The sequence below is a fragment of the Callorhinchus milii genome, unplaced genomic scaffold, assembly GCF_018977255.1.
Source record: "Callorhinchus milii isolate IMCB2004 unplaced genomic scaffold, IMCB_Cmil_1.0 Scaffold1, whole genome shotgun sequence".
NCBI classification, from domain to species: domain Eukaryota; kingdom Metazoa; phylum Chordata; class Chondrichthyes; order Chimaeriformes; family Callorhinchidae; genus Callorhinchus; species Callorhinchus milii.
This window is the reverse complement of record NW_024704742.1, coordinates 66,895,089-66,921,625: the sequence shown is the minus strand read 5'-3', so window position 1 is coordinate 66,921,625 and position 26,537 is coordinate 66,895,089. Positions and strand designations below refer to the sequence as shown.

The window sequence follows — 26,537 nt, the reverse complement described above, 5'->3', positions numbered from 1 at the left end:
CAAACCATTCTGTCCTCGGGAACATTGCATTTTATTATTTCTGATCAGAAGACACCAAGTTTACATTGGCAACATAATTTCCTGAAAAGACGCAACTAATACACGACTCATTCAAAGGCGCAGTTTTTTTTTTTGCCCCCATCGCACACACACACACACACACATCTCCTATATCAAAAGGACAAAAGGTAATGACCGGATCAACAGCATTTTCTCAATGAGTTTAGGGGCTGGTGTTTAATGGGGGAGAGGCTGGTGGTGTCTGAGTGGGAGGGGCTGGTGGTGGGTGGGTGAGGAATCCGTTCAACAACAACAACAACTTGGATTTATATAGCGCCCTCCACGCCGGACACGCGTCTCGGAGCGTTCAACCATTGGTGGCTGGGCTTTCAACAACAAACACAAAATTACATTTGTATTGCATCTTTTACGTCGGGAGGATATCCCAAGGTGCTGAAATAGACCCTCCTCAACTGTGCTTAGGGTCACCTCCTCCTACTTGGCCTTGTGCTCTGCACTGTTAAGCGCTCTGGGACGCTATCCTGTGAATGCAAGTTGTTGTTGAAGGGACTGGTGTGTGTTTTTGTTGTGGGAGGTGGAGGAACATCTGGCCCATTGTATCCATGCTCACGCCTTTAAGAGCAATCTTTTCAGTACCATTTACCTGCCCTTTAACCCCCATCATTGCAGCTGACTTTTCTTTGTCCAGTTCCTTCTTGAAGGCAAATATGGACCCTGAACTCTGTGCGTGTTTCTTCTCACCTCTCTATTTTGTTTGTTTACTCACTATTGTTAAATCGATGCCCTCTGGTTACTGACTCAATGACCTGTGATTCTTGTCAAATCAGATCGATCACCCCACAACCTTCCTAGTTCCAACCAGGCAAAAAGAGTCCTCTTTCACTGCACTTACACAAATTACGCAACAACAACATCTTGCATTTATATAGCGCCCGTCAGGCGGGATAGCATCACAGAGCCCTCGACAGTGGTGGAGTCTGACCCCAAGCCAGGGGGAAAGGGGAGGTGACCGTAAGAAACGATCAAAAAGGAAGTTCTTTAGGTGGGATTTGAAAGTGAGGAGGGAGGGGACAAGGTGGAGGGATTGAGGGAAGAAGTTCCAGAATTTCGAACTGGAGTGTCTGAAGGCGGAGCGAACAGTACAAGGGACAAAGAGGAGGTTGGGCCCAAGATTATACTAATGGAATGTATATTCTCTGAACTCGTTCAATCCTTGTAAGTGGTTAATCGGGCGACGCAACGGAGCAGGGAGCACAGTTAGCAGTACGCATGCTTGCAGTTATTGTATTTAATCATGATTATTTCTTTCAAAGTTTTGTCAGGATTATAAACTGTATTCAAAAACAGTTTAAAAACAGATTTCAGATTTGTCAGGATTATAAACTGTATTCAAAAACAAGACTGGGCCCAACTCACAACCCTAAGACCCAGAGTTGCCAGTCGTACCATCTGAGCCAGCCTTACACACAATTTCATTGGAACATATCCATTGTGATATTGCTATGACAATTTATATCACATTGAAGAATCAACAATATCATTCTTGAATATAATCAAGGAGCTCAAATCATTCTTACTTCTTGTTCCTCATGGCGCTGCACAAATACTGTATACGAGTCAAACATACCTGTGCTATGTTCCTTACCCACACTCTCAACAGAGGCACATTCCAAAAAGCGTTCAACCCTCTCAACAACAAGATTCCATTTACCATAGTCTCACACCATAGTCCGAGCCAAAGAGCTGTTTAAGACAATAACGGAAAAGAAGCATTGAAGGCCAATGAAGGAAAACAGCACAGAGTTACATCAGATTCAATACCAGAAGACATGCAAAGTTTGACGCCATTCTGATTCCTTTTATTTTTTTAGAAACAGTCCTCGCGTGTCTTCTGGTATTGAATCTGACGTAACTCTGTGTCATTTTCCTTCATTGGCCTTAAATGCTTTTTTCCTTTTGATGAGTTGCTTTGTAGCTCCGTCCAACCAGGCAAGAGTGCCTTTAAGCATGGTACTTTTGCTTTCCATGGGCACACAATTTTCCATTACCTTCATGTCAGGACCCTGGGAGAAACTCCCTTGCTTTTTTCATGTTGTGGCAAACAGGCAGATTGGACCTCAATTGAATGTCTCATCCAAGAATGCAAAACACTTACACCACTGCACTGGAGTATTATCTTAGACTATGTGAGTTTGAGTTCCGGCAAGGGAGATCTCAGCTCATGAGATCAAGTCCCTCAAGCTTCTGACTCAGAGGTGAGAGTGCTACCAACTAAGCCAGCTTGACACACAATTTTGGGGACTCTTATTAAAGATAAAATCACAGTGTACCTGGGCAGAAATAAAGTTACAAATGATAGCCAATATCGGTTCATGAAGGACACGTTTTGCCAATCTAAATTTACTGCTTTTCTTTGATGGTTTGACAAAGGAACTCAATAAGGCTGTGGATGTTTTATATCTGGATTTTAGTAAGGCCTTTAATCGCTCAAGAGGCTGCTACTGAAAGTAAAGAAGGCAGGAATTAGTGCAAAAGAGTTACAATGTATATGTAACTGGTTGACCAGAAGAACCCAGAGGGGCATGGTGCAGGGATTGTCATCAGACATTGTGGAAAAATGTATTACTTCACACAGGCACAAAACAATCCAGGAAGGGACTATTTTTTGAACAGAAGGAAAATATGTTTGTTTACTTACCAAAGTATCTATCCTTTAGTCTTCCAAACCCAATATTAAGCAGTTTCCTAAAGAACTCAAGTAATAAAATCATCTGGACTCCAAGTTCTCATGGCTGTAGGAGGATTTGGGTCACACACCAAAAAAAAAAAGGTTGATTTTAGCAAGGGAGCTCCACGTCAACCTTCTGCAGATATGCCCAAGCCCCCAGCTTTATACTGGTGCTCAATTATCCGTGCGAGCTGGTGCTCAATTATCACAAAAGTTAAAACCAGCCCTTGTTAGCTCCCTTAACATAGGTTGATCATCAATGACCATAAAAGGTAGTGACAGGGTTTATCCTCCTATCATACTGTCATTTATTGGGCTATTTTCATACAGATAATCTTCCAGTGCGTTTTAATGCGTTTTCCATTTATTAAGATCAGACAAATGTGTCTATAGTTGACAGATGTAACGTTTACAACTCTGAATAAAACATCCACATTTACTTGTTTCCAGTCTATTGGTTGAAATTCTGGTGGACAAGTATTGAAATAATTATTGTCATTTAGTTTTTGTTTTCCCGCCCAAATCAGTTACATTCACATCGTCCGTAGAACCATCTAGCAATCGGTAATTGGTGCAGCCGATCACAGCCTGGCAAGCTCAAACCCATTCAAAACAATTACTTGCATTTATATAATAGCCTTCATGCAGGATAGCACCTTGGAGTGTTTTGGAGAAAGGTTTGCATAGTTAGTAGCCCAATCGAGGGAAGAGGGGAAATGACTGTAGATATGATCGAAGAGAAGGGTCTTTAAGGTAGTTAGGGAAGTCAACAATGTCAACAATTTCAAAGTGCTGTTTTTGATGAGATGAGCTGACGTTGACTGTAAAGCAGGTAAGCTGATCTCGACCCAAAGACAATTTTCTTAAAAATGGCTTGCACAAACACTTGTCAGCTATAAATCAGCATTGATCTTTACTGGTGAACCAGGGTGAGGATCGGGAATAGGAAGCAGTTCGGGAGGCGATAGGGGCAAGGGTGTCGAGTGTGGTGGAGAGGGTGCTGTGGAGGAGACTAAATGCAGAGGATGAGTTGGTGCAGGAGGTGAGCTGGAGTGTAAGGAGTTCAGAGGACTCCAGGGCATCGGAGAGGGATTGCGGGGAGATCTTCTTCCAGGGGTGGTAGGAGATGGTGGTACGTTTGGAGGCAGTGGGGAGAGGGATATAGGAGTTGAGGGAGATGAAATAGTGGTTTCGGGCCCAATCTCAGGTGAAGAAGATGACCAAAGACGCAGTCAAAAAGAAAGGTCCTCTGCTGAGACCTGAAAATGGGAAAAGAGGTGGCGAGAATAACAATAGGAGATGAGAACAATTCATTCCATCAAGTGAACCATGGCATAAAAATGATGTATCTTACATAACTATTTGATTGTGCTTTAATCATAAATTGTCAGTCACCACCTGGCTCTTTGTCAGACATGGTTTGTGCACATATTGGCTGCTGAGTTTGCCTACAAATACGCAGTCACTGCACTTAATTGCTGTAAAACACTTTTTCTACAATTTGACATTATACATGTTAAATCAAACGCAGGGATTATTTTTTATTATTATTGGTGCTCACCATTACATCCATCAACATTTTGAGACATGCTTTATGTGAAAGGCATTGTACCTTTCACAGGATGCTATAATGCAATGTATACTGTCTACGTTTTTCATTGAAAGGTGCGTGCCAGCTCAGGAGGTATTTATCTGTTTTTAGGTGAGAACAGGCTTCGATAGTAGCGGGATCCGGGCATCATTTTGGGATCTTTTCCATTGCTTCAACATAAGCTTTAATCATTTCATGATAGATGTCTTCCAACGACCAAAAATTTGGAGATTCAATTGGGAATAATGTATGTTAATCCTAACTAATAGATAATATTAATCCTTACAAATGGTCTAGCAACTTTAATGTCGGGAGGACATCCCAAAGCGCTTTGCAGAATATACTGTAAAGTCACTGTTTTGTAGGGGACAATTTTACGCAAAGCAATGTCCCAGACAACCATAGAGTGAATAAAGTAGATGTTCTTTTAATGAGTGGAGTGTCTTTGTATGAAGAATCAAAGAAAAATAGAAATATGGAGAGAATGTGATTTTCAGTGTCGTAATTAGAAGGGTGATTATTATTACATTGGCAGATATTCTGGTCCTGGAAATATCCCAGTGGATTAGCTCATTAGGTAAACTCCCCCTCTTCCCTGCCCTGATTTTGTGAAAATGTTGGACCCAAAACTGCTTGCTGTTGTGTTTAACTAGCTATCCCACGTAGATTAGCTATTTTTCCCATGCCAGTCTTTGGGATCTTGCTGCTGTAAATGACGGACATGTTTGCTTGTGAAAAAAACAGTCACTACGCTTGACAGCAATTACCTGTGAAGTGCTTTCAGACGTTTCATGATTGAATATAATTTACATTTATGAAGGATGTTTTGATGTGATAAGGCACTCATTTTGGTAACAAAAATTGCAATGCAATTGCAAAATGACTTGAAAATACATTTGAATAGGGACTTGAAGGGTTATTACAAAGTGCCTACCAAAAATAAACAGGAATTTACAATGATATTTTAAGGATGCCAACAGTAAGTAGACTTTTGTTACCAAGTAATCTCGGGCCCAATTTCAAGTTAATGCTTCATTCCATTTCTTTGTAGGTGACACTGGATCAAATTGCAGCTGCAATAGAAATGCCTGCGCTATTTTCTACAACAGTTCCCATTATATGTACCCGTTCAACATTGAGTTCCACGTCTTTGCATCTGCCATGTTTTACGTTATGTGGAAGAACTTTGGGGCGTTCCCTGGAAGAGCACAGAGCTCTGAAGGTTACCTTTAGGACCTACAGTCTAATGGCAGGTCCAGTTCTGGGAGCTGCAGTGTTGGCAGCCACAATAATAATAATAATCCTTGCATTTGATATAGCGCTTTTCACGTCGGGAGGACGTCCCAAAGCGCTTCACAGAACACACTGTAAAGTGAATTGACTGTATAGGGGATTCTCATTGTGTACAGCTCACAGGTGGGACATTCAACAGCTATGCTTTATCTATACGGTATCACGGTGCTTTGCTTAATGTCTGCAGCAGCTGCAGCCGGTCTGGTCAATTATAGAGTTGACAAAACATCTCTGGATTATTGCAAAAACCCCACCAGGAAGCTGGATGGCAATCTGCTGGTGCGCACAGCAATGTGCCTCTTGGTTTATGTCCTGGTGTTCCATCGTGGCTGCTGTTTGTGGGGAAACACAGTCCCCTCACACGAGGCTGAACTTGTCATTCTCTGTCCTGGTCATCACTGAGAAATACCTACAGCATCTGTTCACACGTCGATCAAAATCCCAGGCGGGGGCGGGGCGGGAGTGGAGGCATTTGCTGCGCTGAATCTTCCGATTGGTCAGAATGTACATCGATCAATATTGAGGGCGGCGCATGGGCGGGACGAAGAGCCGTGCGCATCCTATTGTCTTATTGTCCCGTGGCTCCACGCGGCCCGGGGGTGGGAGGGGGGAGTTGAAGGGTGGAACTTCCGCTCTACTAAGCAGGTTGGGTTGGTCAGTGTATACGTCTATCAGCAGTGCGCGCGGGTGATTGGCTGTTTGGGAGAGCGAGGGGGAGGGGGCGAGGATGACGGCAGCTTCACGTCAGGTGTGTTGGGCTGCGCTCTCCCCCGTGACGTCAGGCTGACCAGCAAAACGAAGGGGGAAAGCGGAGCCACAGCAGAGGAAATCATTACTTTTATATACATATTATATATATATATACACACACACACACACGAAACTCTGGCCCCGTAAACTTTCTGTTAAATTAACTCGTTTCTTTCTCCGCGCCCGGGGGGAGGGGGAGGAGGAGGAAGAGGAGGAAGAAGAAGATGAACTGTCGTCTCGCGCTCCACTCGGTTTTCGTATTTTTTAAAAAAAAGTCGGTTTGACTTCGACGAAGTTGATTGACGAACGGGGACAAACTTTTTGCCTTTGAATAAACCCCATCCGATTCCCCTCCTCTCTGACACACACACACACACACACACATTCTCCCTTTCTCTCTCATTTTTTTTCACTAACACTCCCTCTCCTCTCTCTCTCTCTCTCACACACACACCCTTTTTTTCTCTGATTTTCTCTCACGCTTTTTTTCTCACTCTCGCAAACATCCTCTTCCTCTCTCCCTCTCTCTCTCTCCCTCCGTCTCTGTCTGTCTTGTCTGTCTGTCGCCCTCACGTCCGGTCTGGTCTACCCATGTTGCCTCGGAGTATTGATAGTTGAGATAAGATGGCGGTGCAGGAGTCCGCTGCTCAGCTCTCGATGGCGTTAAAGGTGCAGGAATACCCCACTCTGAAGGTACGGCTGTTGGTGAACCCCGAGGCCGCCGCGCCTGTCCGTGTCCCCCCCACCCCCCACCCCCCATCCTCGGCTGCTTCACCCATTTTCTGAGCAGAAAGAAGGGCTGCTATTTTTGAGTGAAAACACGACCTTTTTTAGTCGCTGACTGAGGGGAGGGGGGGAAAAAAAAAGAGGCCGTTTCAACCTCTTTTGCAGCTATTTTTCCGAGGCAAATCGTTTGTGTCACCGCCCCCACCCAGTGCCGAATTCAAGGTGAAACCAAACCGCGCGGTGGTTGGTTTTCTCTCTTTTATGTAAAACGGTAATCGATGTATTCTGTGTGTGGCTGTTCGGGAGGGGGAGGATGGCGAGAATGCCACGGTGCTGCTTGCGATTAATGTTCAATACAAAATGTCACATTCACTTGTCAGGTTTTTTTTTCCCCCCTTTGTGAGGTTCGGCAAACTGAGAGCAACTGTGGTCCTTGTGAGCGACCCGGAAATTGTAAACAAAAATGTTCAGACTGTCATTATACTGAGAAGAAGCTCAAAAGAACATTGGGGGAGGAGAGAAAGTAGGGGAATGGGAAGACAGTAACAGGCTTCAGTGGGGCAGCTGCGATGGGCAGAATGGCCTCTTTTTGTGTTGTCAACTTTCTATGATTCGTGTAAAGTTGGGACCCATTACAGAAGTATAAAACCAAATGAGAGTATCTTATTTCGTAAACACTACTATTTAATGTTCTGCTATTTTATGCTGCGGCCTACACTGCAATGGGAGTCAGATTCCTATTAAATTAATTGGTTTGTCTAAACAAAGCAGCAATGTTTCGGGTTTGTATTCTCCTCTCCCCCTCCCCTGAGGTGGTTTGTGATTAAATAGTACAGTAATGTGTTAGAAAAGGTTGACTTTTAAAATCTATTCTCCTCTGCAACATGCTTATGGTTATTTTAGTCTGAATCAAATATTGACAAGTTGCTATATGATGCTTTTTCTTGCAGCCTGGCTGGACATTCACTGTTGTAAATAAACTGTTGGATTAGAACATTTTAGTTACATCATTGATGAGTCAGTGTTTTTCTGGAAATTGTTGACATTTCAGAAAGTCAGCCTTTCTCTTCCCAAACAAATAGTCAGTGATTTATTTTCCTATGTGAAAATACAAAAACATTCTTTCATTTAAAGATTCAGTTTTTCAGTGAGAGAACCATTTTTAACCAAAGAAATATGAATCCAAATAATATCATTGATTGTTTCAGCATTTTGCAACCAAACAATTTTAACCTTTGTTTGTAGGTACCTTATGAAACTTTGAACAAGCGCTTTCGAGCCGCTCAGAAAAATATTGACCGAGAAACAAGTCATGTGACCATGGTAGTTGCAGAACTAGAGAAAACCTTGAGCAACTGCCCAGCTGTGGATTCTGTAGTGACCTTGCTGGATGGAGTGGTGGAGAAACTCAGCGCCTTAAAGAGAAAGGTACAATACATGTTCTATGTTATGGTTCGTAACAAACATCAAATGACCTGGAACAATCTGTTTCACAATATTGTCAGTCTTAATTTATAATATTAAATGCTTTGTAATGTAAGTACTGCATGTTAACTTTTTAAAAATACTTTTGCTTATCTTTGTTTTGTTTTAGTTTGTTTCACTGATTATTATTCACCAAATCTGCCATTAGTTACTTGTTGTAGACAGTAAATATATCCGGGTTCACTTTGAGGTAATCTTCATATCACAATAACTGGAAAACTATTCACTGGTGAGAGCAGTTACTAGTGCCTGCCTTTCCGATTCCTTTGAGATGCACACTCCTTGGTGGGACGCATCCTGCTCACCTAACCCTGGAGAGTATCTGCACAGGTTGGCGAGAGTCAAAGCTTTGGGACTGCAGAATGTGTGTTTGCTGACTGGCAAACGTTGTGCTACTTGTCCTGCTGGGACAATCGTATCTTCTTGGGCTTTGACTTGAAAATCTCAAGTAGCAGAGACAACCTAATTAATTTAATAAAACTTGCTCAAGTCTTATCTTTATAAATCGTATTATCGCCTGTCGTATGCACCAGAGTCCCATTCAGTTTCCTACCTAAGATTTTTTTGCACGAATTGTATTTTATAAAGCAAATTGTCTCCTAATTCGTAATGCTACCAGTTGCATTGAATCGCGGGAAATAGTCTGACATGTGGACGCATGCGCACTTACCACTGCATGGAAGTATGCATGCACAGTGGAGATTTCACCCACAAAATATACAGTCAATTCACTTTGCAGTATATTCTGTGAAGCACTTTGAGACGTCTCGAAGACGTGATAAAGCGCTTTATCAAATGTTGTAATTATATAATAGATTAATGATTAAATTGGATTTTATATGACTTATATGACAAGTTTGCTTGTAATTCATACTTTGTGCAAGTCATATTAAATGTTATACTCCCGACTGATTAAGACTTCTGTGAGTTTCACTAAATTGTTATGTTCTGTGAATTTTTTAATCGTTTCAGTTGAAGCAATGCTTGTTATGCCATTCTTTGGAATAAAGCCTTTTGATGCAGCTTCCTTATGCTGCAAGGCTCAGTAATGCTTCCAAGTAAATGCACCCAAAAATGACACCAGTACTTTCTTTTTACAATAATGCTAGTCCGACCCCATTATAATGTGACTTGTTATAGTGTGGGTAGTGGACCAGAGGTGGTATGCTTTCACTCCTAACAGGCATGTGCACGAATCTTGCCAGTTACCGTCAAAAGTCATATCAATAGTGACCTGATGACTCGGAAGTGGGATCTGAATCCTTTTTTTTATTTCAATTGTAATGCACGGTTCAATTTTATGGACCCAAAACACCACGTTGTAATACCAGTGTATTTGTTGGTAATCCTTTTTAAACATGCTTGCCTGCAAATACACAGTTACTCCATTTCACAGTAAATCCTGTGAAGCGCTTTGGGATGTTCTTATCACGTGACAAGGTACTATATCAAATGCAAGGATTATTATTATTATGTTGGATGAGATTATCCATGTGATAAATGTACTTACTATGGTGGGTGAATGTGAACTATTCTGCCCTGGATAGTAAATTTAGAGCTTGGTGGTGTGTACCTAAAATGGGAAAATGCTAAGCACATACTATCCAATCATTCAGTGCCAGAAATTATATCAATGGCAAACTGATGACTCGGATTTATCAACTAGCAGGGAATAAAACTCATTCCCAGATCAAGTTTAGTGCATTCCCAGATGAGTAGAGAGTTGTCCCCAGGACATTCGTATCCTGAATTTGTGCAGAATTAAAAGGTTAATGTTAATCAGAATCTAATTATTAGATCAAGCGGTTTGAAAAAGATCCTGATTCTGTGACTCACCTGAAACATAAACTTGTTTTAAATAAAAACAATGAAATGCACAGGTCCTTATTATGATTGCATTTTTTAATTGATTTGTGATTATTATGATTGTGCAATTTGTTCCACTTGAGTGCTCCAAGACCCTAAGCGAGTCGAGGGTGTTAAGTAAATGGAAATTGTTAGTGTTATCGTTGCTATACGTAGTAGAGTGCTAAATGCAATGGATTACAGATGCAGTCTAATCATTTTTTACAAAATTCTGATATTTGTATATTAACAAGCATTAAATTGCCTGTTCTGAAGAAATACAAACTTTTTGTACCTAAAATAGATATTTTCTAAACAGGTACACCTTAATCCATAGGCTGACAGCAGCGTCAGGGAATGCCATTTTCCAAAACTTCATCCTGCAAGCTATAACATTAAAATTGTTGCCTTACAAGAGTACCTTCATTACTGTAATATTAATCATACACACTTAAAACATTATTTTTGTAACTTAAACATTTATTTCTGATCAGTCTGACTTCCTTCTATCCTTTTCATGCTTCATAGATATGACCAGGTTAACATTAATATATCTCATCCATGGTATTGACAACTTGAGTGCACTAAATGGGCTAACCTGTCCACTGGATTCTAAAGATTAATTCATTGTTGTATGCTTCAGCTATTTTGAATATTTCCTGTATTTTTTTCTGTCAGATTGGAATTTTGGTGAAACAAGTACTGTCAGTTTAGGTGGTGGTAATGGCAGTTTTTGCATTGGCCACTCATTAATCACAATTTTGATCCACATAGATTTTTTGTTCTGTCTGTTTCAAAATGCAACCCGTGAGTGATAGTGCACCAAAGTATCATTCCTCATTTTTTTTGTGTATGTTTGTGTTTATTTCTTTGCAACGTAAATCATTTCTTAGGCAAATATACAACATCTTCTGACCTGGCATTAGTATTTTGTAATATCCTCTTTACTCTTAGTTTCTTATATCTCCCTGGTTGGAAATTACCAGCCTTCAGCAGGCAGAAATCATTTTGTAATCATCAAACAATATTCTTGGATCGCTCTAGCACAATTGGGGGGGTGGGGTAATAAAATACAAATGTTACCTTTTTAAAAAAAAACATCTTTCTGTACAACAGGAATTCTGATGAAATATTAGTCATTTAGCTCACTCTGTAAAAAATCACTTAGTAAGTATGTTATTGTTCATAATTGGCTTGAAGTTGAAGAACTACATGACAATTTAATGTCAAAATTAAATTCTGCTTTGACCAAAAAAGTATTAGATTCCTTCCACCAGTGGGGAGCCAGTAATAAGAGGAGACAAATTTAAGATAACCACAGAGCCTAGTCAATAGGAGGTCAGAAAAATAAACCTTTGGATAGAGAGTTGGTTAGAATTTGGAAATCTACCACAAATTGTAGTTAAGGCAAGAATTCATCAATATTTTAAATCGGAAATGAGATATTGAAAAAGAAGAATATTAAAGGATGTGGATAGGGAGCAGGAGAATGGGATCAGAGTCAATAGTAAAGTGACAGAAAATTTGCCAACGGTGCAGGAAGCTGCTAACTCGTGCATTGTTCTTGTTTGATTTGCATATGTGATGAACTTCTCTCCCTTGTGGTGCAAGCTACAGTAAAACTGCATCTAATTTGCAGCTTTGTGAAAATATTAATACTGCCTTTCGTGTCAGGAGGACGTCTATGAAGCATTGGGCCCAACTGTCTTGTATTGGTATTGTAGGTATTCCAACTATGTTTTGGGGGAAAACCTGTTCACAGGACTCAGAAGGAAAATTCCTCTGCTTATATAAATTCAGTGTTGCCAGCTGGATATTTCAGCAGCACAGCTGCACTTAGTTTAGGTTATTGGACAGATTATTCATCTTGCGAATAAATCATTGAACTTTTTTTTAAAACAGACTTGAATTTGCCTTTTCCTGTGTAGAGTTAACTTATCTCAGCTGTGGCAGCAAGTAGCAATGGTTCGACTGGCCACAACGCCCTTCGACTTTCCACTCCTGATTGCTATCTCGTGACTCCTGCAGGAAGATGTGCAGTGTGGACAGGATCATTGTCAAGACTCACACATTTGCAAATAGCTGCCTGAACTTCAAAGTATCAATATAGAGACTTTCAGATTACAAATTAGAGTGATTTCCTGTGGAGTGCTGTTCCGTAGTGGTTAGAACACTTGCCTTGTAAGCGAGTAGACCCAAGTTCGATTCCTTGGCTGGATAAAACCTTAGGCTAGTTTTCTTACTCCACACATGTCTGTTAACCTAGCAGTAAGCAGGAACACGGTTGTTAATCGATTGGCGGATCGCTTTCTGTGGATGATAATCCCTTTAAAAAGAAATGTGGTCACTCAACCCACGACTGTTTGTGGGACACAGGCTGCTGCGTTTTAACCACCAAATATACATTCAATTCATGTTACGGTATATTCGGTGAAGGCTTTTGAGATGTCTTGATAATGTGATAAGGCGCAATATCAAATGGAAGGATCATTATTACTATTATTAATAACTTGGTTGCAGGAAAAGATGGAGGGGAAATAAGGAATTACAGTTACTTAACTAGCTAGCTAATTAGATGGTTAGGTAGCCTCTTCCCCTAAAAAAAAATCCTCTATTTAAATGTATCTTGTACTACAGCACATTAAACTTCACTTAACTGCTGTATAAAGTTGATCATCTAAAACTCTGCAGCCCGTGTCCTCCTGCACCAGACTCCGTGATCCTATTACCCCCATCCTCGCTTGACTCCACTGGCTTCCCATCACACAAAGGCTACAGTTCAAGATCCTGCTCCTCACCTTGAAAGCCCTCCATGGCCTCGCTCCCCTCCAAATCTGCGACCTACTAAATCCCTGCCCACTTTCTCCACTCAGGGGGCTCCTGCTTCACACCCCCTGCTTCGCCTGCCCTATCATTGGCAGGCTTTCTGCCACTCTGCCCCCACCCTCTGGAACTCCATCCTGTAGTCACTCCGCCTCGACCCTTCCCTTGCCTCCTTCAAGACCCGTCTGAAGACCCTCCTCTTCAACCATGCCTTCCTTCACCCTCTGCCTTCCACCCTCCCTGATCCGGACCCCCAGCTCGGGTCCGAAATACTGATAGTCCAGCAACTTGGGACGTCCTCCTGACACGAAAGGCACTATGCAAATGTAATTTTGTTGTTGTAAAGTTATTTGTATCTATGAGAGTTTGCATCGTGAAACCTTTTAAGATGTTCCTTTTATGAATAATGGTCTGAAAGTGAGTTTAGGAAATGTTTTGTTCCTGCATTTATATTACTGTAAAGTTAGTATTTTATTTGAAAATATAACAAATGCAAAATCAAACTTTGCTAAATGATAAAACACAAACAAGTTTTTTTGGTCTGACACAGTTTATACTGCACCTTTTATGAGAAGAAAATGGCAGCAAATCCCTGAAAGAAAACAGTTTTAAAAATAACTTGGAACCAAGACATGCCTTTCACAGTGATTTAGGCTGGAATCCAGTTGTCAACTGTGAAGGGGCGTGTGTTTGTCCAAGGCATCGATTCACACCAGCATGGTGTAAATCAATTCAGGTCTACTCAATAAAGCTTTTAGGCTGCTCAAGAACTTTTAAGGACAGTTTTCAATGTTACAGAATCAGTCACTCAACCAGCTCTTCAACAGTTTTTAAAAACTACTCGCAGTGGTTAGAGGAGCACTATGCATGCAAATCGGCTTCCACTACCCTTTCAGGCAATGCATTTCAGAAACTTGCTGTGTGAAAAAAATTCTTCTCACTTCCCCTTGGGTTCTTTTAACAAGTATTTGGGAAATATGGGAAATATATATTCATCTTTCTTCACTGAATCACTTTCAGCTTCAGTCTCACCAACAGTCACCAGGTGAATGAACAATTTTACCCAGAGCATTATTGATTAACCCCCCACCCCAGGCAAAAATACCTCTAAATAATATAATAGGATCTTTGCATCCACCTGTGGACAGACGACTGGGATGTTGCCATCTCCAACAATGTCCTCCAGGTGTGATAAGTACTATATAATATATATTTTTGTATCACATTATACAGTACATTTTCTAATGAACCATAGTAAATCCTTGCAATCCTTCCATAATTTTGAAACATCTCTGCCAAGTGTTTCACAGGGAATTATTGTAAAGTGTCGTGATTGTATTTGTAGGTGAATTTGGCAGCAGATTTGCACACAGTAATGTCTCACAAACAGCCCTGAGTGAAGGACCAATTTTATCTAGAGGACTGTTGGTCAAGAGTTTAGAGAAACTCAGAATCCATAACTGGGTACAATTTTGAATTCAGCAGCTGTGCATTTCTGTAGTAGGTTTATAGAAAGAGAAATGCCACATTTCCGAGTGCTAACTTTGGTCTGAATTATATAGTGATGTTCTAACCTTTAATGACCCTAACAAGTAACTGAAAGTGTTTGGCTTTAGCTTTGACAAATTATTTTTATTTGAAGTGTTTTTATTTTGAAATCTTATGAAGCCTGTAAATAGGATTTGTACAAAGTAAAATTGCTGTGTTTTTTTCAAAATGAGACCTTAAACAAAGGCATTGCTTATACTTGGCGACAAGCTAATTTCAGCAATTTATTGTTTTCTCCACAAAATATACAGTCAATTCACTTTACAGTATATTCTGTGAAGCTCTTTGAGATGTCTTAATGATGTGATAAAGCACTGTATCAAATGCATGGATTATTATTGCTTCCCTGCTGCATTAAAACTGGTGCTTTTCCTTTGATTGAATTAACAAAATGAAAACTGAGTGAATATGTTATTCAGATAAGTTCTTGCTCTAATACTTCACCAGTTTGCATTTGATATTTAAAGCAGAACTTTGTGATACAGACATGCTGGGAAAAGTTCTGCATTTAAAAATATTTAAAATGCATTGTCTGTTTAAACATAATATTGGTTTACATTCAGACAAATAATCTAAAAAGGTGATCCTCAGGGTGATCTATCTTTGCATTATCCAGTCAAAGCAGATGAAATTGCAGTTGGGCACACTGTAATCTGCAGGAGGTGACTGTTAATCACCCTCTTTGGGATTAGTTTTTATCAAAACAAAATTAGTTCTTTAGAAGAAAGAAAAATATTTGACAACAGACTTGGATGATAAAGCTATCAATACTCTGTTGTGTGATTATGGGGAATATACAAGTTGGGTTGTAATTTGCAACCATATAGCTATGTCTTTGCTTTGAATTGCTAGGTTGGATATTTAACTGAGAAATATGAAATTAGTGGTGAGGTATGTATGTCAGAATAAGATACATGTGCTTTCTGTAAGGATTACTTCTGATCCTTTTATTCAAAAAAACACTTTATTACATTTTCACTGAGTTTTTTCCACAGTTGAGATTCTTGCTACGGTCATCTGCATATACTTATCTGTTAAAAAGACCTACCCTCTTTATGCATGAGTATCATATACACCTCCTCCTCCACATGTACATGCTTTTGAAATTGTTTAATGATGGGTGGGATGGAGGAAGCTGAGATTTGGCTACAAAATTCTGGCACAATAACCAAGCCATCTTGCAGTAAACCTTTTAAATATGTCTAGGGTGTGTTTTTCACGTGAATACTCTAAAAAGCACTTGTATTTGCTATTCTGGACGAATCCTTTAGATTCTCCATGGCTGATTTTGCAGTTCTTTGCCTGTACTTCCCAGATGTCTGCCTGCTTAGAGATAAATGTCTACCCGTTCCATACAACTTCCATTCATTGTCCTCTCCCTCTCTCCTTTCACCTCCCGACCATGAGACCTATCTCCTTGACAGTACTTTTGGCTATCCTCCCCATCCCTCCCCCACCACCACCAGCTTGGGCTCACAGTCAGTTGTGTTAAGCATTTTGAGATGTCGTTTTGACGTGAAAAGTGCTTTATATATAAATTATTTTGTTCTGAAGATCATCTTACTGAATATAATATATGGTGGGCAGCTGAAATTTTTGCTCAGGTTTGGCTTAAGAGCAGTCCCCTTTTTCTGTTATATGCTCAAAATGGCTTTCCGCAAATTGGCTTTTAACTTTTTAAAACAGCTAACTTCTATTGTATAAACAAAGGTATAACTTTGAACTGGTACCCACGGGTACTAACATGGTATGGAGAAAAGGTGAAATGATTTTGTTAGTGTAAAACATGCACTGAAAATGGATCAATGAGCATTCAATACATAAATTATGAGGAGTAATGCCTGCATTCTCATTACATATGATCTATGTATCTTCAATTTATAATTTGTGTAATATAGTACTTTAGAAAATTCTCATACAATTTGATTTTCAGAGTACCCAAAAAAGCTTTTGTGTTAATTATATTTGCAGTTTAAGGATTAACATTTAAATTAATTGACTGTTTCTCGGATTCTTTCTTGGAATGTTCGGGAAGTCTCCTCTCTCTTGGAAGTGCCAATTAATTATAATTATAACAATAATTATAATGTTAATGAAATGTCATTAACATTCTAATTATTAGAATGTTACTTTAAGAATTAAATGTCAGATAAAATAAACATTTACAGAGGATTGAAGCAGCGCGTTTAATTCTTGGAGTGAAGGATTCAGTGTGTTTTTGCAGCGCCAAGTGATACAGTGATGTATCACTTTAGGTTGCGTCATTGTTGGGACAAGGAAATATTTTTTTATTGCACAGGCACTGAAGTAAGAAAACAGATATGAATGATTTGGAAGAAGTTGAAAGTTAATTGGAAGGTTAATTTCAATAGGAAGTTTTTTTTAATAAAAACACTTTTTTCTACCTTGCTCGATATGTTTTAAATTTTACTTTATTTTCCCTCCCTGCGACTTTGGCCTTTACAGGCACAAGATGATGTTGACAACTAGCCTACTTCATAAGTTATTACGACTCTATAGGGATTTGTGTATTTCTGCATATTTTATTAAGATTTGATACATAGGTTGTAGAATCAGAATCATTTACTGATTATTTAAGCACAACCTGCCCTTTAACAAATACTTTTTGAGTGGTCACAATTGAGTGGTCCATATATTTTCAAGTGTTCATTTCAACAACAACTTGCATTTATATAGTGCCCTTCATGCAGAGTCGTTTTGGAGTGTATAATTAGTGTTAATTTGTGAATTAACACTAATTCACTAGATTGAAGCAATTGACTACAATTTGTCAGATAAACTGGTCTATAGTTATCTGGCTAATCTATATGAAGTTTATACAGTAACATTTGCATAAGTTTTATACTTATAAATAATCTAATCGTCTTAAGTCGTACATGCACCTGAGTCCATTCAGTTTCCTATCAAATCCATTTAGATTTCTTTGCACTAGTCTTATTAATCATATCCTAATTTGTAAACCTGCTCCCCTATCCTCCATTTCACCCGCACTTACTGGCTGCATTGAATAGAGGCTAGTGACATCCTGACTGGTTGCAGCACTTAGCGACTGGCTGCATTGAATTGCAGGAAACATAGTCTTGATCTGTCGACGCATATGCAGAAGAACTTAAATTCCCGCGATGCCAATGCTTGCCGATAAGTGCGCATACGGCAATGGATCAAATCGCATTGAATCGCGGGAAATGTAATCTTGACTAGTCCACGCATGTGCACTTACTGGCTGCATTGAATTACATATGGCAATGTAGATTATTGATTAAATGGGATCTTATATGACTTGCACAAGTTTACGTGCAACTCGAACTTTATGTAAATCATATTAAATGTCATGTTCCTGCCAGATATGATGTGTGTGAGTTTTATTATATGCTGGAGGTTTTTTTATTCGAATCCACAACAGAACTTTAGCTGACATTCCAGCGAGTGCTATATTTTTGGAGTCGCTGTCTGAGAGACGAGGAGCTAAACCCTAGTTATTCAAAGAATACAATACAAATAAAGAGGAAACTCCCCCAGTCTTGCCCATCATTTAAGGACTGTTTAGTCTGTTTTTTATCTGCAAAAAAATGGAGTTTTGGGGCCTGTTTGTTTTGTCAAGCATGGAAATCTTGAAACTATTTTGCTAATTTTTGCAGCAAGTACAATTAAAATGTTAGTCAGCACAGTATTAAACATACAGAATGTAGTTTCCAAATTGAGCAAAAGAAAATATAATACAACAACAAGATTGCAATTATAGAACGCCTTTCACGTCGGGAGGACACCCCAAGGCGCTGGACAGTTGGGTCGGGACCCGAGCAGGGGGGAAATGGTCAGGGTGAGGGAAGGGAGGGAGCGAGGAGGGGGAAATGGTCAGGGTGAGGGAAGGGAGGGAGCGAGGAGGGGGTAGAGAGTCAAGAGGGGAGCTGAAGGCTCGGTTGAAGAGAAACGTCTTGAGACCGGCTTTGAAGGAGGAAAGGGAGGAAGCGGCGAAGGCACTGGGGGATGGAGTTCCAGAGCCTCGGGGCTGAGAGGCTGAAGGCCCGACCACCGATGGTAGGGCGGTTGGGGCGGGAGATGTGGAGCAGATCGGAGCCAGAGGAACGGAGGGTACGGGCAGGTAGGTAGGGGGATAGTAGGTCGGAGAGGTAGGAGGGAGCGAGGCCGTGAATGGCCGTGTAGGTGAGGATGAGGATCTTGAATTCGATCCTCTGGGGGATGGGGAGCCAGTGGAGGCGAGCGAGGGTGGGAGTGATGTGGTTGTGAAGCCTGGTGCGGGACAGTACATGAGCTGCAGAGTTCTGAATGACCTACAGCTTGTGGAGGGAGGTGCCGGCAAGGCCGATGAGGAGAGAGTTCCTGTAGTCCCGGGGGGGATGGGAATGAGGGAGGAGAGGTTGGCTCCCCGGGTCTGTGTCCGGGGTGGCTGGCGAGTATGGTGGGGAATGGGGCAGTGGCTGCTGGACAGCCAACGCCGAGTGCCACGATGAGCCCGGCGGAGGATTCCTGGGCTGGAACAGAGGGAGGTTGTGGGAGGGTTAAGTGGTTATAGAAGGCGAGGGGACGGAGAGAGAGAGGAGGACAGAGAGGGAGAGATGCAGAGGGGGGAGGGTTTGGGGGGAGATAGGAGGGGGAGGGAGAGAGGGGATGAGGGGACTCGGGTCAGAGAAGCAGCCATAGTGCGCACGCGGGGACCAGGAGCGAGCGGTCAGGTGGGTTAGCAATGTTTTGTTACCAAATGTATTTGAACAACATTCTGTATGATTCTAATATTTCTGAGCATAAATGAATTGGATTAATTGTCATATTACTGCAACCTGTTTAGTTTACAGATGCAAAAATAGTCTTGTTTTTCTCTTGCAGGCAGTTGAGTCGATACAAGCTCACTTCTTTGAGACATCTCAAAGGGCTTCACAGAATGTACTGTAAAGTGAATTGACTGTATATTTTGTGGGTTAAACACAGCAGCCAATCGCACACAGCAGTGTCCCACAAATAGTCATGGATTGAAGTAAACAATTTATTATTATTTTTTGAAGGAATTATTAACCCCAGAAAAACAATCCATCAATCAACTAACAACCGTGTTCCTACTTACTGCTAGGTAAACAGACGCATGAGGAGTAAGCAAACTTGGCCAACATTTTGTCTTCCCGGGAATCAAACCCAGGTCTCTCGCTTGTGAGGCGAGTGCTCTGACCACTATAAATATGACAATCTTGCAGATCAGGAAATGCAGCTTACCGAGCTCGCCAACATTTAAAGTTTCCAATAATGTAATATTCAACGCATTATTTATAGTGGAGCAAACAAAAAAGTAAACATGTTTACACACTTCTGCCTGCCAGCCCAATCATCCCATTTACCCTCATCTTTCTGTTGGTGCCTTGCCAAGAATACAGGTAGGCGTCAACTCATTCCCAGACCTCTGCTTAAATCAGTCTGTGAACAGGTGCAAGAGAGAGACTACAGCCTGGGAGGCATGCCATCTAATTCTTCCATTCTGTGGTGAAGCAAATTCCACATGCTCATTACTTCTCCATTGCAATGTGACTAAGATGGGAACCAGCCCTGCAGTGAATTGCAGGCACACAAATTCATTCTCCTGCATTGCACTGAAACACTGCTGTGGTAGTTTCCTTCCAGTAAAACACATGGTTCATGAAAAAAATAATTGGAGGCAAAGAACTAATGTTTTGATACTCACTGGAAAATTAGTAAAAATTCCAAATCATCAACAGTTGTTGAAATAGTAGATGTACCCGACAGCAGGTAATAAATTGCACTAATTCACTATATGGTGAATCCATACGGTCTTGGTAAACTTGTCAGAAGATGCTCTGATCGGAAGAAAGGCAGTTCCACACAAAGAATCTCATGGCTCTCACCTCCTCCACCTACCCGACATCCCCATAAAACTCCGAACCCGTACGCAACCTAGGCATCAGGTTCGACCCCCAATTATCCTTCCTCACCCACATCCGGTCCCTCACCAGAACCGCCTTCTTCCACCTCCGACGCATCGCCCGTCTCGGCCAATACCTCTCTCCAAAAGCCGCTGAAACCCTAGTCCATGCCTTCGTCATCGCTCGGCTGGACCATTCCAACGCCCTCCTTGCCGGTCTCCTATCCATAAAATCCAGATCATTCGAAACTCTGCCGCCTGCATTCTCACCCGCACCAAACTTCGCTCCCAGATCACCCCAGTCCTCGCCAGACTGCAATGGCTGCCTATCCCCGAGAGGATCGACTTCAAGATCCGTCAAGATCAAGATTCAATACCCTTGTATTCAAATCTCTCCACTCCTCTGCACCCCCCTACCTCTTCGACCTCCTCTCTCCTCAAAACAGTACCTGTTGCCTTCGTTCCTCCGGGTCTGGCCTCCTCCTCATCCCCCGACTCCTCCGCTCCAGCCTCGGCGGCCATGCCTTCAGCCACTATGTCCCGAGGTTCTGGAATTCCCTTCCTCACTCCCTTGACCTCACCCCCTCTCTTCCTATTTTCAGGTCCCTGCTGAAGACCTTTCTTTTCGACCGCGCCTTTGGTCACCTTCCGACCCCTCCCCCTGGCTCGGCCCGGGATCCGTTACTGTGAAGCGCTCAAGACGCCGTCTGGCGTGGAGGGCGCTATATAAAGTTGTTTTTGTTGTAAAAGAACGATTTCTCCACTCTTCTAAAAGACAGTGGCTGTACTAACTGGTTCAAGTAATCTTAGGAGCCTGGAAAGAGGGTCAAGTGTCAAAATTTCTCCCCATTCTCCCTCTAGCTCCTGGTCTGACCTCCTTTTTCCTGGGTGTGGTCTATAGGTAAGGTTTCTCTCTGGAGCCTCACCCAAGTGGCCACTGTTCCTGTGTAAACTCTAGCAGTGAGTGTAGCCAAGCATAACTGCTCCCCAGCTGGCTGCCACACATGTGCACAAACAGTAGAGGAGCCAGGAGCAAGAACCCTGGGTGTTTTCCTCTCTGCAAATCTGGGAAAGCCATGGCCAATTTAGCCTCCCAATGCAGCCCTCACTGAGACAAGCAAATTCAACATGACCTCGGATTGAGATTGATGAGCAACTGTCCAGCACGATCTGTCCTCTACACCATCAAGGGTCACCCTGACTCCTCATGTTCCAAGGTTGAAACATGGAGCTTGCCACAGAAACCTTGTAGAGAGAAAGGAAAATACTTTAAGAGCACCTTCCATTTAATATTCTTTCTCTCCGCCACTTTACACAAATGTTTTCCAAGGAGAATGTAGTTATCAAGATGACTGGAGGCAAAACGACAGAATAATTTTGTCCACAACGTTCTTCCAAGTCACTTCAAAGATGCAAATTCAGTACTACCAATCTCACTATCTCCCTGTCTATTCTGTACGCTCTGGAGGAAAACTGTTGTAGTATTGTTTTGAATTTAATCAGAGAGATATCCTTTGAGCTGTAATTAGGATTTATTGAACTATAGAAAAGTATACAGGAATAATTTAAATTTTTACTAGAGAATCCAGGCTTTACATAGCAAATTAGATTATAGGAGTGATGCAGTAATTGGGTTACAGTTCATTAAGTGATTGGCTAACCCAGTAAACTACATATAGTGCTGTCTAACCCAAGCACTACTTTATATTTCAAAAGGAACAATATAATAAAATCCATTATCTACTAGGAAATGGATAATTTATTCAGAGAAATGTATTGAATTCAACAACAAGCAGAAAATCTAATTCCTGCTTCCTTCAATTTCCACAGCAATGAGAAGCACATTTTTGTCCATAATAGCTTTGACAAGAATTGGATAAATATTTGAAAATAAAAATATAAAAGGGTACACAGAAAGGGCAGGGAAGTGGGACTCTATTTGATGGGATTATAGTGGATTCATAAACTGATTAACAACCATCCAAAAATCCATCGATTGATGTCTCTTTTACAGAAATACAAGCACAAAATCCTGAACATGTACATTTCACATGACAGTGCTGCCAAATTGTAGGCTTCTCTCCCTTGTTTAACTGCTCCACTGGACTATAACATGTCTAGCTATAATAAGTCACTGATGCTATGCCAGTTACATTCAGCACCAGAGCAGTGTTAAGTTTGAACACAGATAATACAAGAGCACCAGAGCACTGCTCATGTTGAACACTGTTGACCTACCAGATAATATTACAGTACTTGTGTATTGTGGGTTAACTGGAATGAGCGAGGATATAATAGATTATGAGAGGGAGGAAACAAATAAATCAACTTCAACCAACTATTTCTAAATTTCCAAGCTGGGGGGAGAAGTCTTATGTCCTGTACCTGACAGCTTCCAGCCTCTTGTTCTGTCGGATAAGTTCAATAAACTCCTGAATCCTCAGGCTGAACTCCAGACAGCTCTGCAAAAGCAAAAGAAATGGTTCAATAACAGGTCATGCTGTAATCTGTTACATCAAACTGCACTGAGGCGAGTGCTGACAGAAGCTGACACATGTAACAAACATTCATCATATGATGAAATGCAAAATATTTGGGATTAAATTGTAAAATCTTCAGATTCAGAAACTGCCAACTTGTACTATTCAGCATTAGCTGTAAGTGAGACTATACTAGTTCATTCATTGGCTATTTTAACGATTTTAACAAATGTAATTATTCTTGAAATAATCCCTTAAAAAAAATATGGTCATTCAATCCACAACTGTTTGTGGGACACTGCTGTGTGCTATTGGTTGTTGTGTCCCACCCACAAAATATACAGTTAATTCACTTCACAGTATATTCTGTGAAGCGCTTTGAGACATCTCTAAGACATGATAAGGCGCTAAATCAAATGCAAGGATTATTATTATTTCAACAAAGGACAGTCACAGTTTGAGCAACTAGAATAATAATAATCCTTTCATTTGATATAACGTCTAATCACGACATTGGAACGTCTCAAAGCACTTGACAGTATATATTGTAAAGTGAATTGATTATTTTGTTGGCAAAACAAAGGAATATGAAAGCAGTTTCAAAACTGTACGGTTACGTATAGGATTTCACTTAAAAACATCAGCAATTCGCTCATGCATTACTGTAAAAATATTTTCAAATCTATTTATTTAAATTGGACCAAATAAGACATAGAATTTTAGCTAAAGAAATATATTTGCAATAGGGAGGTTACATTAACAAAAATATCTTGCCTTTAAAAGCAACATGCACTTGAGCTCTCAGTTTGTGTTCCCATTTGGTTCAGTGGTAGAACTCTCGCCTCAGAGTCAGAAGGTTGTGGGTTCAAATTCCACGTCGAGACTTGAACGTAGACTATGCTGACACTCCCAATGCAGTGGTGGGGGGTGTATCATTGTCGGAGATGCTGTCCTTTGGACAAGACATAAAACCGAGACCCCGTCTGCCTGTTCAGGTGGATGTTTTAAGTTCTCCTGGCACAATTCGAAGAGAGGAGTTTCTCCCAACAATGGCCAACAATCCCCCCCAAAAAATTGGCTTTCATTTCATCGCTGTTTGTGAGACATTGCTGCGCGCAATTGTGCTGTTGTGTTTGCCTACAAATTCCAGTCACTCCACTTAACAGTAATTCCTGTGAAGTAATTTCAGTCGTTCTCCTGACATGATAAGGCGATAAATCAAATACAAGAATTATTATTCATGCACAGGAAATAATGCCAATAATGATCTGATGACCCAGGAGTGCTGATCAATGGCCATTTGTATAACAAGACCAGTTATAATGGGGACCGACAAAAAATGGTGTGCGTTTATGGATCCAAGCTGGTGTCTTATAATAGGGTCCAACCATATTTGAGTGCAATTTGCTCACTGATGGTACTGAGGAATTAGTTAATTTTGAGTACAATACGATTCAAATTTGCATATATATTGTGTCTTTCACATCCGAGCTAGGGATCGGAACTGAAGTGAGTGGGAAGGTAAAGATGAGTCGGAAACAAAAAACACTGAATGTGGTTCCTCCCTTATCCCAGAGAAGCGGCAGTGTCATGCATTTGCCAAAATTCACTTTACTGTAACCTATGCAGTGTGTTAACTGAAAACCTACAAAAACATAGCCAACAAAAATGTTCACTAGCCCATTAATAGAATCCTAGTCTGTCTGTACCTCCCTGTGGTTGGACTCCCACCTAACAAACAATATATGTATTGCATTCTGTAATGAAGACCTATGCTGTATCAGGAACTCAGCACCAAGGCAACTCCTGAAATGGGAGCTCTACCTCTACCCCTTCCCCGGATCAAAGAGGCACTGAACTGTTTTCTACAACAACATGCATTTATATAGGGCCCTTCACGCAGGGTAGCTTCCTGGACTGCTTCATATTCGAACAAAAGTTACTTTTTGATCTTGTTATAAAGCTGAAGGGTTGTAATACTTTTCTAATAAAATATTGCTTTGAGGTAATCAGTTACATCTAATCTACCATGTAAATCATCCAAAAACTTACAAGATGTGGTTTATTGTGGGCTACTCAAAACCATCTTGGTTGATAAACCCAACATACCTTCATTTTTCTCAGCCTTGACTTGTTGTCATGGCACCAGGCCAGACAAGTGGCAGTCTCTTGCCTTTCCAGCGACTCCTCAACCTCCTTTGCTGTAAGAAACATGTCAATGTTCACAAGATCCTAGATGGGGGGAAAAAACAGAACATAATAAACAGTTTGGCCCAGTTGTAAGGTATACAACATTTTTTATCCCAGCTTGAGTTATGAACAATTTTAAAATGAGCTCAGTCCCTTTTGATCTCTCCCCTTTCACCAAAATGTAAAGCATTATCCACTGCTCAAAATTACTAGTTGTGAATGTGTGGTCACTGGCAAAAGCACCTTAAAATTTCAAATGTGAAATTAATCCATATCAGACATAATAACTTCACATTTAATTTAGATGAAATGTTTGATTGTGAAATGTAATGCTATTTACTTTATTTACAACCGACCAGTACATTACAATCTAAATGTCATTACTTAGAATAAGTCTAAAAGCTCTGTGAACCATTATATTGTCAGGAAAAAAAAACTGCTATCAATGAATTCACAATGTAGGTGTTGAGATTTATGCTCTAATTAATATTTCAGTCCAGGCCAAAGGTAAAACATGAAGCAAGTGAAGGTGATACAACAGGATGTTTAACTAAGATATTAGAACTGTGTGATAAAAAATCTACAACATGCATAATTGATTACTTTGGTCAACATCTCTGCATTCCTTTGGCTGGTCAAGAATTCCTGCTTAATCACACCCCAAACCCATTCTTTTGCTCCTTTTATACAAGCTCAGATTTCTAAGAACTCATAGAATCAAGCCATGGGCCCATCAAGCCTATGTTGGAATTGCAGTGACTGTGGGTTGTGTGGGCAAACATGGGAGCCAATTTGTGCACAGCTTTCCACAAACAGCTAAGCTAAGAAGTGAATGATCAATTATGTCATGTACCATTTTTTTAAAAATCACACCAAATTCAGATTAAATGGAAACTCTCTAAGAAATGCTAACTTTAAAAAAGTATAAATGTTAATTGTTTAATCCACTTATTGTAATATTTGCTCCAAACATTAGCAGAGAACTACTGAAAAAAAATTCGATTGTTGAAAATTGTATACTAGAGAGTAAAAGATTATTCATACTGTACAATAAATGACACTGATCCGCTGGTCATATAATCTGCGTGAATCTTCAATTCCTAAACTACCTTTGCTTATTTATGGGAATATCTGACAGATACCTATAAC

General features: G+C 40.7%; 2 protein-coding genes across 3 annotated transcripts in view; one reads left to right on the top strand and one right to left on the bottom strand.

The window, feature by feature from the left end:
- The first annotated feature begins 6,908 nt into the window (after positions 1-6,908).
- On the top strand, positions 6,909-20,219 carry LOC121848040 (E3 ubiquitin-protein transferase MAEA-like). The gene is made up of 4 exons (XM_042342431.1): positions 6,909-7,076; positions 8,355-8,537; positions 19,677-19,694; positions 20,115-20,219. The coding sequence occupies exons 1-4, from the start codon at positions 7,008-7,010 to the stop codon at positions 20,217-20,219; spliced, it is 375 nt and encodes a 124-aa protein (XP_042198365.1). The 5' UTR covers positions 6,909-7,007.
- Positions 20,220-23,075: 2,856 nt separating this feature from the next.
- maea (macrophage erythroblast attacher, E3 ubiquitin ligase) overlaps positions 23,076-26,537 on the bottom strand; it is a 38,061-nt gene continuing 34,599 nt past the window's right edge. For both annotated transcript variants that reach the window (XM_042343281.1, XM_042343285.1), the window contains exons 4-5: positions 25,308-25,430; positions 23,076-23,180 (exon numbers count right to left, since the gene is read on the bottom strand). In XM_042343281.1, coding sequence (XP_042199215.1) covers positions 23,091-23,180; positions 25,308-25,430 — 213 coding nt within the window. In that variant the 3' untranslated portion in view covers positions 23,076-23,090. The remainder of the gene's footprint in view (positions 23,181-25,307; positions 25,431-26,537) is intronic.

What these genes read in the sequence shown, in the direction of transcription:
- LOC121848040 (XM_042342431.1), top strand. Translation starts at nt 7,008, where the DNA reads ATGGCGGTGCAGGAGTCCGCTGCTCAGCTCTCGATGGCGTTAAAGGTG. An exon ending in AGGAATACCCCACTCTGAAG is followed by an intron (nt 7,077 to 8,354) that starts GTACGGCTGTTG and finishes CTTTGTTTGTAG; the next exon opens with GTACCTTATGAAACTTTGAA.